Source organism: Schistocerca nitens, chromosome 10, assembly GCF_023898315.1.
Source record: "Schistocerca nitens isolate TAMUIC-IGC-003100 chromosome 10, iqSchNite1.1, whole genome shotgun sequence".
Taxonomy (NCBI): domain Eukaryota; kingdom Metazoa; phylum Arthropoda; class Insecta; order Orthoptera; family Acrididae; genus Schistocerca; species Schistocerca nitens.
In genome coordinates, this window is record NC_064623.1 from 72592520 (window position 1) to 72611097 (window position 18578).

General features: G+C 39.4%; 1 protein-coding gene across 1 annotated transcript; it reads right to left on the reverse strand.

Moving 5' to 3' along the window:
- Positions 1 to 270: 270 nt before the first annotated feature.
- Positions 271 to 16068, reverse strand: LOC126210169 (glutaredoxin-related protein 5, mitochondrial). The gene is made up of 2 exons (XM_049939326.1): positions 15672 to 16068; positions 271 to 992 (listed from the first exon to the last, which is right to left on the reverse strand). The coding sequence occupies exons 1-2, from the start codon at positions 15919 to 15921 to the stop codon at positions 781 to 783; spliced, it is 462 nt and encodes a 153-aa protein (XP_049795283.1). The 5' UTR covers positions 15922 to 16068; the 3' UTR covers positions 271 to 780.
- Positions 16069 to 18578: the final 2510 nt, after the last annotated feature.

The following is an 18578-nucleotide window of genomic DNA, read 5'->3' on the forward strand; positions in this document are numbered from 1 at the left end:
GGTGTAATCCGAGTAATGGACCTCCTCAGCTCACTCGCATAACCTGTATGGCTCTTTTTTATTTGTGTCTACATTACACTCATGAATTAGAACATTCTGTACACTAATAAATGGTTTCTTACATTCCAGTTTCTGTACAGTTCAGTCAAAAGTAAGTATACCTACATTGCCACTCGAGGCTGAAAAACACAATAATTTTTTTTTTTTAATATATATATTAAGAGTCTGGAAGGTGAAGACAGTGTGATGAACTTTTGAAGGGAACAAATGCAATAGTTTATCAGCTTTTATTTAACGCAATAAATATTAAGTTCATACAGTCTTCAACAATAACAGTGACTCACAGATCCTTGTACAAATTCGTTAATCAAACAAAATAGCTGCACTCTGATGACATTTTACTATAGTGTCCATACTGAGCCAGATCAGAAAGAACCTTACGTCTCAGAAAACACAATAGCTTCCACAACTGTAGAGGAGAGTTTATTGGGAACCCCATTTTGTGCACATCACTGCTTGTACACACCAATCTCCGACTGAAGGACATGTTTGGCAGAAGGTAATATGATACTGACTTTTTGAGTTAATATACACATTACTTGTGTTTAGAAAGACTGGGAAAAATACCCTTCCCATCAAAGTAATATGTATGCATTCTGAGTCTTAAATTTCCCTAAGACTACACATTCAAAGTTTCTTAATAACTGACACACCACAGCAGGGAAAGTGCGCACAAGCATGTAAAATAAATACGCTTGCACCGTACTAGAAGCTAAGTAACTACTTGTCAGCAGAGTGACCCTTCCCACTGTCGGATGCTGCGGCATCCTTCTGGGCTTTTTCGAGGAGGGCAGACTTGACTCCAGCCTTGCGCAGTTCTTCCACCAGTTCGCCGTTCTGGTGCATCTGCAGCATTATGTCGCAGCCTCCCACAAATTCTCCATTTATGAACACTTGAGGAATAGTCGGCCAGTTTGAATATTCCTTGATGCCTGAAAATTAACAAAGTATTTATTAGATACTGCAACATACAATTATTTATGATGGGTCATTTTCACTGAGATGCTCAAAACACGACAGCAGTACATTCTGTCATCTTTCAGGTGTGCATCTGGGACAGCAAGACATCACCTTTCAATATTTCAGCCGATAACCACGAATCCCTCCCTCCCTCCCTCCCTCCCTCCCTCCCTCCCTCTCTCTCTCTCTCTCTCTCTCTCTCTCTCTCTCTCTCTCTCTCTCTCTCTCTCTCTCTCACACACACACACACACACACACACACACACCCTTCTCACATGTTGTGCCTGTCTGCAACTCAGTGAGTCATTTTTATGGTGAGTAGCAATCTATCTTTTCTTTATACTGTTGATATTCCAACAGTGAGTTTCCATCATTTGATCGAACAAGTACAACTTGAAGAAAGATGTACATGTCTGTAACACTAGAAACGATTGTGACTATTACCTGGTAAGACATAACTGCAGGCAACAGCCCCTATGATATCAGGATCAACTTCTTTATTAAATGTATGATAACCACTGAGAGGGAAGCTGCTTGAGGGAGTATCTTATTAATAAGAGTTTATGCAGTATTAAAAATACCTCTTATAAGAGTGTATTATCTCCTTATGCACTCTATTATTTATAAGCAATTGAGATGTAGTGTGTTTTGTAATTATTCCCAGAGCATTATGGCACAAATCCACAATCCAAAACATATTTCATATTTGTCTGTGGAGAATAAATAAATAAAGCAGGAATTGCAGCAAAGCTGTAGATAATAGTGTTAAAATCCTAACAAATGTTATTAGAAGGTTAAGAGAGCAAGTCACAGCAAAACACTATACTAGTCTCAGAATAAAATAAGATGATGAATTTGTCAGGACAAGAAATGGATGAAATGTAAAAATAAAGATTTGAATTAAATTACAGAAACATGTGAAATCTTGCACAGACCCTTTAAATGACGGTAAATCGGATCACAATTTCTTTTTCACAATAATTGTTATTATTATTATTATTATTATTATTAAACAGTTTGTACAGAAACCACTCAGATGGGTCTTTGTGGACAACTAGCAAAGAAACTGAAACAATTACTGAATCAATGCAGTGTAAGGGATGATACAAACAACGTTGTCAGTGTACTGAGTTCCTTATGTAACACACCATTTCAGGTTTCTCGTTGCGAAAAAATGATTCAAATGGCTCCAAGCACTATGGGACTTAACATCTGAGGTCATCAGTCCCCTAGACTTAAACCTAAATAACCTAAGGACATCACACACAGCCATGCCCGAGGCAGGATTCGAACCTGCAACCGTAGCAGCATCGTAGTTCCGGACTGAAGCGCCTAGAACCGCTCGACCACAGCGGCCGACTTCTCTTTGCAGACAGAGCTAAATACTCAGTGACGATATCCTCCCACAAGAAAGGGGACGTTCACAAATATTACAAGGACATGCCAGCATCTCTATCAGCTGTGTCCTCAGAAATGCCCGAAAAGGCAGCCACAACTTGATCAGCTCAGCAAACTTCCAGTCTGGATGCAGCAACAGCTCGTAAGCTGCCAAAGTTACATTTCTACTTGCACAAGATAACAAAAGATTTTGACTGAAAAGACTGCAAACATTAATGGTTTCTCATGACTTACGGGCTTTTGAATGTGTGGACTGTGCTACACTGTCAAATAAATTTAAACAACTGTCACTTAGATGAAAATCAGTCAGTTTCATTGTTTTTGACATGTAAGAATTGGAGAGTCATTGTTGTGTGAACTCGCAGCATAGTGAGCCACTGGATTCTTGGGGTTCCGTCGAATCGAGTCAACTGCTACTAACTGCATTAATAATTATTTAGCATGCAACTGCAAAAACTATTTGAACTCAGGCTAAATTTAACATAGTGAAACTGGTTGGAAAGCTCATTTATTACATACACAATTATCTTTTATCACAAATAACAATTACCTACACATTATAATGAGGAGAGGTCTCCAGCAGTGTGATCCACTTTTTGAAACCGTGCATATGGTGATGTAGGTTACAATCCCAGGTATCACACATTACAGCCATTCACACTGGTGGGCCCTCGTTTGTGAGTAACTGCCAAACAAAAATTCAGAATTTTGTGCGACACTCAACAGTGTTAAAGAAAGCTGCATTATATATCATCTGGTTGTGTGGTGTAATGGATAGTGTAACAGCTTGATATTCATGGGGTTGTGGGTTTGAATTTCCTGAGGTGCAACGACTTTTCTTACTTTTCAATCTTTATCAAAATGACTCTGATCATTATTTTTATTCAATTAATTGGTTTAAATGTAATTTTTCATTTCTATTTCTTTGTCACATAACTTTAATCATAGTATGAATTTTTTCATTTGCTTCATTTTTTCTTTATATTATTCTTTTGACAATCGGAATTTTTATGAATATGAATTTCCTTATGTTTATCTTCTATAATATTCAATTATTTGAAAATTCCCATCTATCAGTTAAAAAATAAAAGACGAAATAATCTATTTATATTTGTGCAATGGTGAGAAAAATGTACTTTTTTTACCAGATGTGCAAATTTTTTGCATGGTAACCATCATAAAATCATTTAAAGCCTAACCTAAATACATCCTGCACTATGGACAAAATAATGCTGGTGAAAATTTAAAAGAAAGATGGCTTTATAATTACAACAGAATTGAAGCAAAATGAGAAGTAGATATAATGAACACAATAAAGTGGACGGAAAAAACAGGGTGATAAAACAAAAGAATAAATTTTGACTAACTGAAACCCTCAGCTGCCGACAGGTGTTGTTGATACACCTCAATGTGGAGAGCTGAAAATGTGTGCCCCGACCGGGACTCGAACCCGGGATCTCCTACTTACATGGCAGCTGCTCTCTCCATCTGAGCCACCGAGGACACAGATGAATAGCGTGACTGCAGGGACTTATCCCTTGCACACTTCCCGTGAGACTCACATTCCCAACTGTCTGCAATTCTACCTGTGTAATGCACCTTATAGACATTTACCCATTCACTCATTACTCGCGCACGCTTTGGCGATTCCCGTAAGAGTTTGGGCAACCTGTGCGCATTCGCACAGACGAAGGTCAATGGCTGGGTAGCCTTTAACTATATATATGTATGTAAAAACAAAGATGATGTGACTTACCGAACGAAAGCGCTGGCAGGTCGATAGACACACAAACAAACACAAACACACACATAAAATTCAAGCTTTCGCAACAAAATGTTGCCTCATCAGGAAAGAGGGGAAGGAGAGGGAAAGACGAAAGGATGTGGGTTTTAAGGGAGAGGGTAAGGAGTCATTCCAATCCCGGGAGCGGAAAGACTTACCTTAGAGGGAAAAAAGGACAGGTATACACTCGCACACACGCACATATCCATCCACACATATACAGACACAAGCAGACATATTTTGGTCTTTAAATATGTCTGCTTGTGTCTGTATATGTGTGGATGGATATGTGCGTGTGTGCGAGTGTATACCTGTCCTTTTTTCCCCCTAAGGTAAGTCTTTCCGCTCCCGGGATTGGAATGACTCCTTACCCTCTCCCTTAAAACCCACATCCTTTCGTCTTTCCCTCTCCTTCCCCTCTTTCCTGATGAGGCAACAGTTTGTTGCGAAAGCTTGAATTTTGTGTGTGTGTTTGTGTTTGTTTGTGTGTCTATCGAACTGCCAGCGCTTTCGTTCGGTAAGTCACATCATCTTTGTTTTTACATATATTTTTCCCACGTGGAATGTTTCCCTCTATTATATATATATATATATATATATATATATATATATATATATATATATATATATATATATATATATATATATATATATATATATATATATAAAGACAGTAACTGTTCTCGAAAGAACAGATACTGTAGATGACCGCGTAGCTTTTCCCTGGAATAAATGATGACTAACTGAAACCCTGAGCTGCCGACAGGTGTTGTTGATATACCTCGATGTGGACAGCTGAAAATGTGTGCCCCAACCTGAGGGTTTCAGTTAGTCATCATTTATTCCAGGGAAAAGCTGCACGGTCATCTACAGTATCTGTTCTTTCCAGAACAGTTACTGTCTATATATATATATATATATATATATATAGAGGGAAACATTCCACGTGGAAAAATATATCTAAAAACAAAGATGATGTGACTTACCAAACGAAAGCGCTGGCACGTCGATAGACACACAAACAAACACAAACACACACACAAAATTCAAGCTTTCGCAACAAACTGTTGCCTCATCAGGAAAGAGGGAAGGAGAGGGAAAGACGAAAGGATGTGGGTTTTAAGGGAGAGGGTAAGGAGTCATTCCAATCCCGGGAGTGGAAAGACTTACCTTAGGGGGAAAAAAGGATGGCTTGGCTGCTTGTGTCTGTATATGTGTGGATGGATATGTGTGTGTGTGTGAGTGTATACCCATCCTTTTTTACCCCTAAGGTAAGTCTTTCCACTCCCGGGATTGGAATGACTCCTTACCCTCTCCCTTAAAACCCACATCCTTCCGTCTTTCCCTCTCCTTCCCTCTTTCCTGATGAGGCAACAGTTTGTTGCGAAAGCTTGAATTTTGTGTGTATGTTTGTGTTTGTTTGTGTGTCTATCGACGTGCCAGCGCTTTAGTCTGGTAAGTCACATCATCTTTGTTTATATATATATATGTATATATATATAGGCTACCCAGCCATTGACCTTCATCTATGCGAATGCGCACAGGTTGCCCAAACTCTTACGGGAATCGCCAAAGCGTGTGCGAGTAATGAGTGAATGGGCAAATGTCTATAAGGTACATTACACAGGTACAATTGCAGACAGTTGGGAATGTGAGTCTCATGGGAAGTGTGCAAGGGATAAGTCCCTGCAGTCGCGCTATTCATCTGTGTCCTCGGTGGCTCAGATGGAGAGAGCATCTGCCAAGTAAGTAGGAGATCCCAGGTTCGAGTCCTGGTCGGCACACACATTTTCAGCTCTCCACATCGAGGTATATCAACACCTGTCGGCAGCTGATGGTTTCAGTTAGTCATCATTTATTCCAGGGAAAAGCTGCACAGTCATCTACAGTATCTGTTCTTTCGAGAACATTTACTGTCTTCATATAAAACAAAAGAAATTAAATTGAAATTAATACATAAAATAAATTAAAAACATATTAAAAAAGATTTAAAGTGGAGAAAGAATGGTAGGAAAAAAATGAGAGCAAATGAATAAGTTTATATTATAATTAAAATTATGTGACAAAGAAATGGAATTAAAAAATTATATTTAAATCAATTAATTGAATAAAAATCATAAGTAAAGTCATTTCGATAAAGATTTAAAAATTCAAAAGAACATTCTTTGCATCTCCTAGGATTCGAATCCACAATCTCTTACATGCGAAGCTGTTACACTATTCATTACACCACATAACCAGACTATATACTGCAACTATTTAAGTCTAGTGAATGTCAAGCAAAATTCCAATTTTTTTTGTCAATTACCCGCAAACAAGGACGCACCAGGGTGAAAGGCTGCGATGTGTGATGCATCACTGTATAGTTTCAAAAAAGTCGACTGCACTGCTGGGGACCTTTCATTGTAAGAATAGATAGACGGTTGCAATACATCATTCATGCAGCTGACAGGAATTCTGTGCATAACCAAATAATCTGGATGAAGAGTGCATAATAAAATAAGTTTTTATTCATTTTTGCATCCCTAATGTTATACTTTATGCCAGATGAAAATTTAATGAAGGAAGTATGGAAGGGAGATTTGAATTAAATGTCCCATTGATAGTGTGGTCATTAGAGATGGAGTAACAGCTCGGATTATGAAAGAATGGGGAAGAAGATTGGCTCTGCCCTTTTCAAGGAAACTTCAGTATCCCCACCAGCAAATATTGAGATGGCTGCACAGGAGCTGGTGCAGTTATTGCAGTGGAATAGTACAGAACACTGCCACACGAGATGCGAGCAAACTGTGGCACAACCAGAACCAATGATCTGGGTGTTTACCTGCCAGCAATGACTGGCATGGCACTGCAATTCTGATGCTGATGTCAATGCCTGCTGACCGAGCCTTAGCATCGTGCAGTGCTCTGTTATGTATGCTAAGAAGTTGTCACTAGGGTGTTGTGTTTTCCTCTGTGCATGTTCTCTACGTGCTGTCCAGACTCCCTGCTCCACTATGGATCGACTCGTGTTGAGATTCATTCCTCTTCAGGGAATCAGCTGCCCAGCTTCTAGTCGACCCACAGCTGGCTGGTATAGTTACATATGTGCTGAGAGTGATGGTTCCACATTGTTACCACTGCCACACACATACGAAAGTAACCATCCTGGCACTTGCCTCGAGCAGTTGAGGGAAATATAGGAAAACGTAAATTTGGATGGCTGGCCAGCGATTAGAAATGCAATGCTTCAATGTAGCAATCCCCCCCCCCCTCCCTCCTCTTTCCAGTTGGTAGTTTGGTCTACGGGTGGGGCAGAGCAGTAATGTGTTAGAATGAATTATCAGCGTTGTTGTTCACATCACTCACGACACAGTCTACACCTGAGTGCCACTGATAGAAGGCCAGCTGCCCCCCGCTCCCCCACACACACATACACCACCACCCCTCCCATACATACATACTTCACTATAAAACTGCCCCAGGGAGTGTAGAATGTGAAATTCTGGTGAAAGAATGCCATCTGTCCATTTGCAATGCACTGAGATGTTTGCTAAGTTCTTAAGCGTCATGCGAGGTTCGACTTCCATATTTTAAAAGAAGAATCACGACTTCATCACTTAAATTTTTGATAAGGTCATGGGAAGAGATTATGATTTCTCATAAAAGTTTACTGATTTTTCCTGACTCAGGGAGTGGACAGAAAACTGCACTCAATGAGGCCCAATGTTTTAATGTCTGGGACGAGGACATGGCTGTCATAACTGATAAAATACAGAAAGGTTTGTTCTAGAGAGTGCGGTACCTTATGTTATACCACTTTTCCGAGCCATGCAGAATGACCATAAGTACGGTGCTGCCACCAGAGTAAGAGCTGTAGTGAGCCATTGCCCTCTGAACAGACAGTACAGATGGAATACAAATTTGCAATCTTTGCTTGTGGTTATTTCAAGTCAGATGTCTGGCTCTTTTGAGGCCTAAATGTGAGACGAATCAAATGGGAACCTCAAATGCACATACTCAGTCGCTGAAAATCTGTGACCCAATCTTCTTTGTGTCATTAAATGGTGGAAATGCAGGTGGGCAGGACTCTGCCTGGCAAGCGACCACAGCCTGGATAAGTTGTGAACCCTGAACCTGCAAATGTCCAAATAAAAGCTGAATTTCCTGACATAATAAGTTGGTTTGCTGCTCCGACTGTTGCTGCAGGAACAGTCGCTGCTATTGCTGTTCCACGAGTTTTGCATCCATTAACCTTTTTGCCCATAACCAAAATCGGAAATGGCCAGGAGGCACTGGCTGACCAACTGAGAGTGTCGATGGTGAGTTTCCAATAAATACAGAAAGACAACAATAGCAATGGATGGACAACCAAGATAACAGTGCAGAATGACAAGTCCAGAGAGAGATAAAACGAAGACCCTAGGTGCGTAGTAATATCGGGAACCAAAACAACAATTAATATGAGAGGGCAGTCAGAACGTGACTGAGGTCCGAGCCGCTGCACTGCTAGCTTTATAGCACAGCCATGGGCGCCAATAGGTTGGCGCATGGAGTGTTGCCCATGCCTAGTGCTGAGGTGGTGACAGCAGACTGCCTAGCAGCTGTCTTCTGGGTCCATGCGTTCTCGGGGCCTTTGAACTCACTGGGCTGGGATGCCACACTCACACACAAGGCTTCAGAAATAATACACTCCAAGAATTAGGCAAAAGCAATTTGGAATATTATTAAACATACAATATGCAGACATAGTGACACAAATGCAACTGAGCCCCCAGGGAATAGCTCTGGCAGAAATGGTGGACATTTTCAAATCATTGGCAACCAACTGCAAATATCACTTCTCCACAGTGGCTGCAAACACTGCACCCAGTACTAAACAACCAAATACAGACGCATTAGATCTGCTTGTGCAGACACTGTGTGCATCACCATCAGACAGTAATTCCAAGAATACAACGGCTAAGATGTTTACAGAATTCAGTATGTCACTAAAAAGTAGTAATGTGTTCAGTATGATGATGTTTCTAGTATAATATTAAAATCTTCTGCTGACTTGACAGAATTATCCTGATGTTTTCTTTATAATGAGTCAATGAATCAGAATGCATTTCCTGACAGCCTTAAATATGCTGGAGTAGCGTCTATCTATAAAACTGGAGATGAGAAAACTACTTCTAATTATAGATTTATGGGGCGTGGCCATAAAATAGCTGTTCTATTACTGTAAAACATTTTAATTCAAAAACATACATATTTAGTTGTTGACACTCTCCATATACTTCCCTCCTATACACCTACAATGCTACATGTAATGCAAATTGTGTTTGAAGTCTTCCTCTGTGAGATTCTGGATGATGCATAGGGCTTTTGCTTTCACTGTTTCAACAGAATGAAATCTTGTTCCTTTTACTGGGGAGGATGCTGTAATTCACTAGAAACCTCGTAACAGACAATGAGGTATAAGCCCAGTGTTGTCTTGATGCAGAACCCATGATTTGTTCTTCCTCATTTTTGATCTTTTTTTCTCATGGAGTTGAGCAAGAACCTCAAGGCAGTAATGCTGATTAATAGTTAGGCTTTCAGGAACCAGGTGAAGATACACAATTCCATGGGGGAAACAAAAATTACCTCAACTGTGAATCTTCATTTGCTCATGTAACCTTTATTCACTCTTGATGAAGTTGGGGCCTTCTAATACATGGATTGGTGCTTAGTGGACAACCAAGATTCATCACATTTTGATGAGCTTATTTTTGATTGATTGTGAGAATTTTCAGTACCAGTTTCAGACATACTTTTCTTGTGTTAAATTGGTTGTGTAAAATTTGCCTTGCACACTCTTTGTCATTTCCTACAATTTCATAAATCTATTGAATACTAAACTGATGGTCAGATCAAATCAGATTACCTACTTTTCTGATATTTTCATCTGTTTTTAATGTTGAAAGATGTACCAGACGTGAACCATCTTTAACGTCTTCTCGGCCACTTTGGAAATGCTTGAAGCACTCAAATGATCGTGTTTGTGTTAGACATCTTCACTATACACGTCTTTTAGCAAAAGATAGGTTTCAGTAATAGTTTTTCCAAGTTCCATGTGAAACTCTATGATAATTTTGTTGCTCTATTATTATACTTATCATTCCTTCAGAAAAACGTCATAACAGCTCTAAATGCAGGCTGGGGCAACAATGATTTGTCTACAGACACCAGAGATACCACATTTTAATGAGAAGGCTTACGCTTCACAGCTACTGGTCATTCGTCTTTGGCGCATGCATGCTTACTCTGTGAGAACATTGGTCCTATTATTTTATCATATTCACAACTTCCAGTCCTTTCAAAAGTGTTTCAGAAAGGTATGATATAATACTGACTCATTTAATTGAGCAGAACTTGTTAACCAATTCTCAGTTTGGCTTTTGTAGAGATGTCTCTACACAGAGAGCACAGCAAGATCTCACAGACGAAGGGCTAGCACAACTAAAGAAAATATACCATCCTGTGTGCCTTTGATTGTGTGGTTCACAGAATTCTACTTGGAAAAGTAAAGCATTATGGTCATAAATGGAATACTTCTTGCATGGGAAGTCTTACATTCGTAATAGAAATTGTCTCATTAACAGACGGAGCCACAATCATGAAACCAATCTCTGGATCGCAAAAATGTGGAATGCCTCAGAGATTGATACTGGGTCCACTCAACGCAAATAACTGAACTTCCAGTAACTTCAAACGACAGTTCAAAAATGTAGTGTTTGGTAACGATACATGCATAGTAATCAAACTCAGCTGCAACATACCCATGATAGCTGAGCAGGTCTGCAACTGGTTCTTAATCCCACAAAGACTCACACTATCCAATTTCAAACAAACAATAAAGACCTACTATCACCCGACATAGAGTGAGATCAAGAGATGAATACAGCAAGCAGATTCATAAGGCTGTAGGTTGCAGTGGTTAGTCAGATCGGAAATGAAGAGGCTTGCACAATAGCATGGAGACCTGCATCAAACCAATCTCTGGACTGAAGACCACCACCACCACCACTACCACCACCACCAGCTATTCTTGGTAGCAGCCTTTTCAGTTGTTGCAGGACCAACAGGCTGGATGACTGACTGATCTGGCCTCGTAACATTACCCCACACAGCCTCACAGTGCTGGTACTGCCAACAGCTGAAAGTGAGTGTAAACTACAGAGCTGTTACTTATCCTGAGGGTATGCAGCACTACTTTATTGTTAAATGGTGATGGCCTCCTTTCAAATAAAATATCCTGGAGATGCATAAAATATTTGCTCCATCAAGCAAGTAGGTACATTACAGAATTTAAAAGCTGGAACAGATAGGATGAAATTACATACAGTGGGAATTAGTGAATTGTGGTAGCATGAAGAACAGGACTTCTGTACATGGTATAGATATAAAAGCAAAGGAGGTCTAATAATGAATAATGAAACAGAAATGTGGCTAAGCGACTACAGACAGCACAGTGAAGACAGTTCCATGGAGCTGATACCTACCACAGTAATACAAGTTTCTACCAACTAGTTCTGCAGATGAAGAGATTAAGGGGGAAATACGGAAGCGTCCGATCCCGCCCGTCTGCTTTGACCCATGACGTCACAAATATGGCGGAAACAAAAACACACACTTTCCACAAGAAGCCTAATGACACTACCGGGACAAGCGCGGGAAATGGGGTGTTTTGGGTGGGGGGCAAACTAAATATAAACAAATTTAGACGCCTTGCGTAGCTACAACGTGTAAGTGAAGACAGCCATGCATGAATACCCACCCACCTCCCCAGGGGTCGTAACCCCTGCAACCCATAGAAGATAAAGATGCTTCAGTAGCTGATTAGTGTTTTTTGTCTTTTTAAAAAAAAAAATCTCACGGGATAGAACGAACAGATCAGAAAAGTAAATAAAATAAGATAAAACAGAACTGGAGACAGCCACACTCAAACCAAACTCCGCGCCGTCATGACGTCACACACGACAACACCCTTACGTCACGGGTCAAAGCCGATGCGTGGGATCGGACGCTTCTGTCGACCCATTAAGGGAATGTATGATGGGAGAAAAGAAGTTACTCTAATATTTGGAAGAAACCAATTTTTAAATGATGGGAGATTGGAATTTGATAGCAGGGAAAGGATGAGAAGGAAAAATAGTAGGAGGCACAGACGGGGGAAAGGAATGAAAGAGGAAGCCGCCAGATAAAATGTTGCACAGAGCATAATTTTGTCATCACTAACACTTGGCTTAAGAATCACAAGGGTAGGCTGCATACATGAAGGCGACTGGAGACACCAGTCGGTTTGAGGCAGATTATATAATAGTACAACACTGATTTTGAAACCAGATTTTGAATTACAAAACATTTCTAGGGACAGGTACGGACATTGGTTATGACTATAGACTGAAACTAAGGAAATTGCATAAAGGTAGGAAATTTAGGAGATGGGACCCTGATAAACAGAAAGAACCAGAGTTGATAGTTTTCAAAGGAAGTACTAGGCAACGACTGACTGAAATAAGGGAAAGAAACACAATAGCAGATGAAAGGATACCTTTGAGAGACAAAGTAGTGAAGGCAGCAGAAGATGAAATAGATAAAATGAAATTGGGGATACCTATCCATTCAAAAGAAAATTAAAAGTATACTTTATTAGCCACTCATTTCATAAACTGTTTTAATATTGGAATCAAGAAAATGTATTGAGCTGAGGGCTGTAAGTAAACAGCACCTATTAAAACATTAAAACTGTGTGCCAGACTGGAACTCAAACATGGAACCTTTGCCTTTCGCAGGCAAGTGGTCTACCGACTCAGCTACCCAAGCACAATTCACAACCCATCCTCACAGCTTTACTTCCACTAGTACCTGTTTCTTACCTTCCAAGTTCCACAGAAATTCTCCTACGCAATTTGCATCTTGAAGTTATGCAGGATAGTTTCTGTGAAGTCTGGAAGGTATGAGATGTGATACTTGTGAAAGTAAAGCTGTGAGGATGGGTTGTGAGTTGTACTTGGGTAGCTCAATTGGTAGAGCACTTGCCTGTGAAAGGCAAAGGTTCCAGATTCAAGTCCCAGTTCAACATACAGTTTTAATCTTACAGGAAGTTTCATATTAGCTCACACTTCACTGCACAGCGGAAATTCATTCTGGGGCAGTTATTTGGTAAACTAAAGACATAGTATCAGCAGCTTTCTTTTCCAATTTGGTTGATTAAATTTAGCAGGCAGAAGTATTCAGCAGTATGGTGCTGATTTATAATCAGTACAGTATATAGACTAAATTTTTATGATCTGCTTGTCTCTTTGTATCGTATATCTTGACTTGATTCACACACCTGAAGTGCTTTCTTCTTTATGGAATATACAAAACATGCTGAATGAATGAATGGCAGCCTCAATAGAACAAAGACAGAAACAAAGATTCCTTTAGTACTATATTATGGTGGTGGGGGAATGGTTTCTTTTTGCGTGCAGGGATGACAGTTTCGGTTGTAATCGTAGGTTTTATGTTACATGCAATCAATTTCAGTGTTATATTACACCATATTTAGTTCTCTTTACAGTAACAGATGATCATGTGGATATCGAGTAATCATCGCCGCACATTTCATAGAGGATATAAAAAATCTAAGTACACTATGTCGAACATTTGAGATTGCCAATGTGCTGACACAGTGTGGCACAAAAGAATGTTCAGCACCATGGACCATAGCTATTTTGTACCCACCATAAGATGCATAATGACGATTATCCAGATCTACACGAACATGTGGTATCACAGAGAGACCGGAAGATGGTGTAATGTAACACTGAAACTGACTCAAAGTAGCACCTACAAATACAGCTAATGGTATCATCCCTACTACATAAAGATATAGCAACAGCTGTTGTCCCACAGTCCTAGGTAAAACAGATGCACGGAGAAAAAAAATTAGTCCACTGTTGCACTTTTAATTTGTCAAACAACTGACGGTTTCAGTACGTGGTGCTGTTAAAAGGTCAACCTATCAGTGTAATCAGATGAACAACTGGGTGTGCTACACTGTCCTTAATGTTTCATTACTGGGTGCATTGATCTGTTAATTATGTTTTTATCTATCCTCTAGCATTTCATGTTTTATGTGACATTATTTTTACATTTTTACTCTTTTTATAAGCTGTGTACACAGTGGGTTCCCAAGCAACTCTTGACAGCAGTTTGCATCTATTTAGTGTGTGGCATTGACCTTTACTTATTAGTAGACATTCTGACTCAGGTAAATAATTTGACGACTGCACACAACACACACTGTGAATGTGCACTGTTTGGGGAAGGAGACAAGCCATGTCATTTTCAAAGGATTTGCCTCAAGTGGTTCAGTGAAACCATACGAATCCTAGATCCCAGATGGCCAGGACACGTTTTGAACCCTTGTCCCCTCTCTGCCAATGTCAGAACTGATACTCCAGCTCTCCGTGTGGCAGGACTGAGTTTGTAAACAAACATTATTTCAGTCATATTTATTAAAAAAAAGGAAGAACCTTGAATAAAAGATAAGAGCCTTCATCGTGAACACTTGAAAATGACAAGATACATGGTGTGCCTACAGATACACAGTTCTTACTTTAACTTTAACCTGTTTTGGAGCAGCTAAAGTTTAGAACAGAGGCACTTTCCCTCTGCAGTTCATCTGCACCACACAGCTAATGAGAGGGTACTAACACCTGATGAGAGGTGAGAAAAACTTCGTATTTGGAACAGTTTGACATTCTTTGCATATTATTTGTTGACATAATGTGTAACACAAGTTTACCTTACACTGCTGCTGCAGCCAACTTTCAGACTTCCTCTATTAGTTGATTCCAGTAAAGGTGTTTTTGCACTAGAAGCAACTACACTGTCACCAGCAAAATGTATGATGTTACATCTTCATTCCCATAACAGAAATTACTTCTTTGTGTTATGGTATCTGAATACTTTAAACACAGGTGCTGTGAGCAGTTTCGGGAAATGGTATATGAGTGACTGCTCTGAACTGCCAATTATCCTTATGAAATTTAATGGAAAATGTAGCACTGACTTTTACATTCCTCAGTATATTAACTTAGATTGGATCAAGGCCTTGACACTCAAAAGGAACAGAGATTGTTGAAACTGACAAAAAATTCATAAAGCGTCAAAGTGGATAGAATAATTGAGGAAAAACAACCTTTCTGGAAACACAGGCGTTTTTAGATATTATGTCAAAAACTAATGCATTGTCTGTTAATTGCGAAACAGAGTATGGCAATGACTGTCAAATAGCATATCTGTAATGAAAGACAATTATTAATGCACACAACATTTGCAGTCCTCAAAAGGTGCTATTGTGTGACAAACTATAGTTCAACTGGCTTCTTATTGATTAAGTTGTTTTCATCCATATTATATAACCTTCTACGCGTGAATAAACTACTACTATTTTTTTTTTTTTTTACTTCACCTTGTCTTAAATCTTCATTCTGAAGCACGTCATGAGCATCATATTTGACGCCATGCATCCTCAAAATCTGGACGACAGCGTTGCTGAAACCACACCGCGGTTCTTCTGGTATGCCTTTCATAAAAACAACTACTTTATTGTTTTTCACGAGTTTTTCAATATCTGGTTGTGATGCCGGTTTTGTGGCAAAATAAGCTGGTTTGAAAATAATTTGTCTCGAAATACGCGTGGCACGAAGAATTGCATTCATTTTGCTTCGATCTGTTCAACGATTCTCCCACAACAACTTTACACAACACACATTTAACATCTATTTTTGAACAATTGCCGGTCAACACAGCTGACTGCCAATATCAGTGTATGTAATGTAACATTACGTAAGTAAACATAGTGTAACTTTGTGTTATGGCCGCGATTGACATTATATCGACTATCGACCTTACCAACTCGAGCATCTCTCCGAGGCCGATGGCTTTCACAAATTTGTTATTGACTTGCTTTAAATGTGCCCGTTCTGTTCTATCATATATCGTTAATAAAACGTGTTTATCCGGAGTTGCTGTATTTATTTATACTTAGGACGCGTGTAGTACCAGAATACCGACAGTCGATATGCTTGTAATGCTGTGCTAAGTGCGTTCATCACAGCGATAAATTCAAATAAATTCCGCAAAGGGAGTGAGAAAAACATGGTTTTATACCGAGTGCAGAAAGTGTCAGCTGTCTGTATTATGTTACCCTATGAGCAGCAGTGGTAACCATAACTGTCTAACGCTACTCATGTAATCACTCTCTCGACTGTTGTGGTTTCAGTTCTTAAAGAAAACTTCTAATCCCGGTAACGTAATACATTCTGAAATTAAAAAAAGTATAACCGAATTTAATTTCAAATTAGACTGCGTTCACAATGGCACCTGTATTGAGGAACTCCACAGACTTCCGGCATCGGCAGAAGATGGCCAATCTTTTCAAACTAGTACACTAGTTCGCACAAGGTCTCAGTCCAGCCGATCTTATCGCCCGAACAGGTCGAAAATCTGTGAAATTCAAATGAGTTGTTTTCTTAGATTGGATTGGGTGACGTTCCCGCAAACGAAAAGTGAACTGTGATAAATTTTTAAGTTGACTACTAAAAAGAGAGAGTTTGTGGCATCGTAAGGATAAGAAATATAATAACAGGGATATGACTCGGAATCTGTGGCCAGAAACCGCTACTGTACTGGAAACCAGAAGCTTCGAACAAGTTAGAAGTTCAATAGTAATTAATTGAACGTTACTCATCAAAACAAGAATATTAATAAATGGGCAATATGCCCGACCGGCTGATATTAACTACGGTATCCCACAAGGAGACCCATTATCAATGTTACTTTGTATAACTGCACTGGAACTGCTACTGAAAATTAGAGGGCATTTTCTGGGGCCAGTAGAGTGACCATTGCGTATACTGAGGATGTAGGAGTTGTTATAAGAAGTGAGGAAGACATTCGATGGCTTACAACTGGATGACTCTACTGAAGTGCGACAGGTACTCAAATAAACGAGATGAAGAGTTCCTTCTTAAGCTTCAGTGGCTTCAGGGATGCACAATTGGAATGGGCAAATAATGTGGACCACCATAAAAAAAAAATATACGACCAATGCTGTCTCTTTTTTCAAGTATATCATTATGAGTGATGTTCTATAGATTCCCACTTAATACAGTCACCTTCCACTGGATGATAATGTTGAAGCAAATTACAGGGGCATCAACACTATATCAAACTCTTAATCTGAACATCACGCAAAAGATTGAAATTATAAGCTGAGCAGTTCTGTCTAGACCAGTATATGTAGGACACACGCCCATAAGAAATAGAAGTATCATCAGTTAAATTTGCAGATATATCAGGTAAGGGCAAACTTTTAGAGCGGCAGCGAGTAGAGCTACTTTACTACCTGAATACAGAGGTCTCGGTGTCACTGACATTCATAGCAAAAGTGCAGCCTTATTTATTAAGCCATCTACCCATGTGATTGATCAGGATAGTATAACAGCAGAAATTTTCGAAATAGTTAAACCTGAAAGTATAGTATCACCCGCAAATGTAAACAGAGAAAGTTATAAGTTCAAACACGTTAGCACATTTTCGTAGACTTAAGTTACTTAGAAATTATTATAGAGGAAAAAACAGAAGGGACAGCAGATAGCTTATGGATGCACTGAAATCAAAAGATAACCGAAATAAGGTGGAGATCAAGTATCCAAGCAAAAACTGGAAATTCATATGGAGGGATATAACTAACAAATTACTTTTTATGGATGTTAAAGTGGCACAGTACCATCTTATAAATAATATAGTTAGTACTATTGGGAAGCTGCAGTCAATAGGCTTGACACTGCTACTTGTCCCAAATGCAATGCAATTGATATGTTAACTCATAATTTCACTTGTAAGTGCTTTTGAGATATGTGGAACACAGTGAAGAAACGTGCTACATTCCTCAAGAGAAGCAACAGAAGGGAAATCAGCTTAAATAACTTAACATCGAAAGGAGTCTAGTGACATACACTTATATGTGGCGCCTCAATATTGTAATGACACTAATGTAAACTGAAATGAAACTATTAATTATAAGTGATGTATGTCTCTGATGGTCTCTATAAAGTGGATCGCTGACTGTGCACGACCGCAGAGCCAAAGATTCTGTTTCTGGTCTAAGGTTGCAGTGTTGGAGTAAGAGAGCACTTGGCTCATAGCAGTGGATAGTTGGCTGTGAGCGATGGAGGATCGAGTAGGCAATTTTTGTGGTGTGCTCTGTGAAGCCACCAAGTGTTGGATTATAATGTAGGAATTATGAGTACATGTATTATTGGAAATACAAATGTGGAAGCAGAAGTCTTCCCACAAGTAAGGTAAAGATGTT

Coding starts and splice junctions, on each gene's coding strand:
- LOC126210169 (XM_049939326.1), bottom strand. CDS start 15,921: ATGAATGCAATTCTTCGTGCCACGCGTATTTCGAGACAAATTATTTTC. Junction 993..15,671: donor GAATGAAGATTTAAGACAAG/GTGAAGTAAAAA, acceptor GTTAATTTTCAG/GCATCAAGGAATATTCAAAC.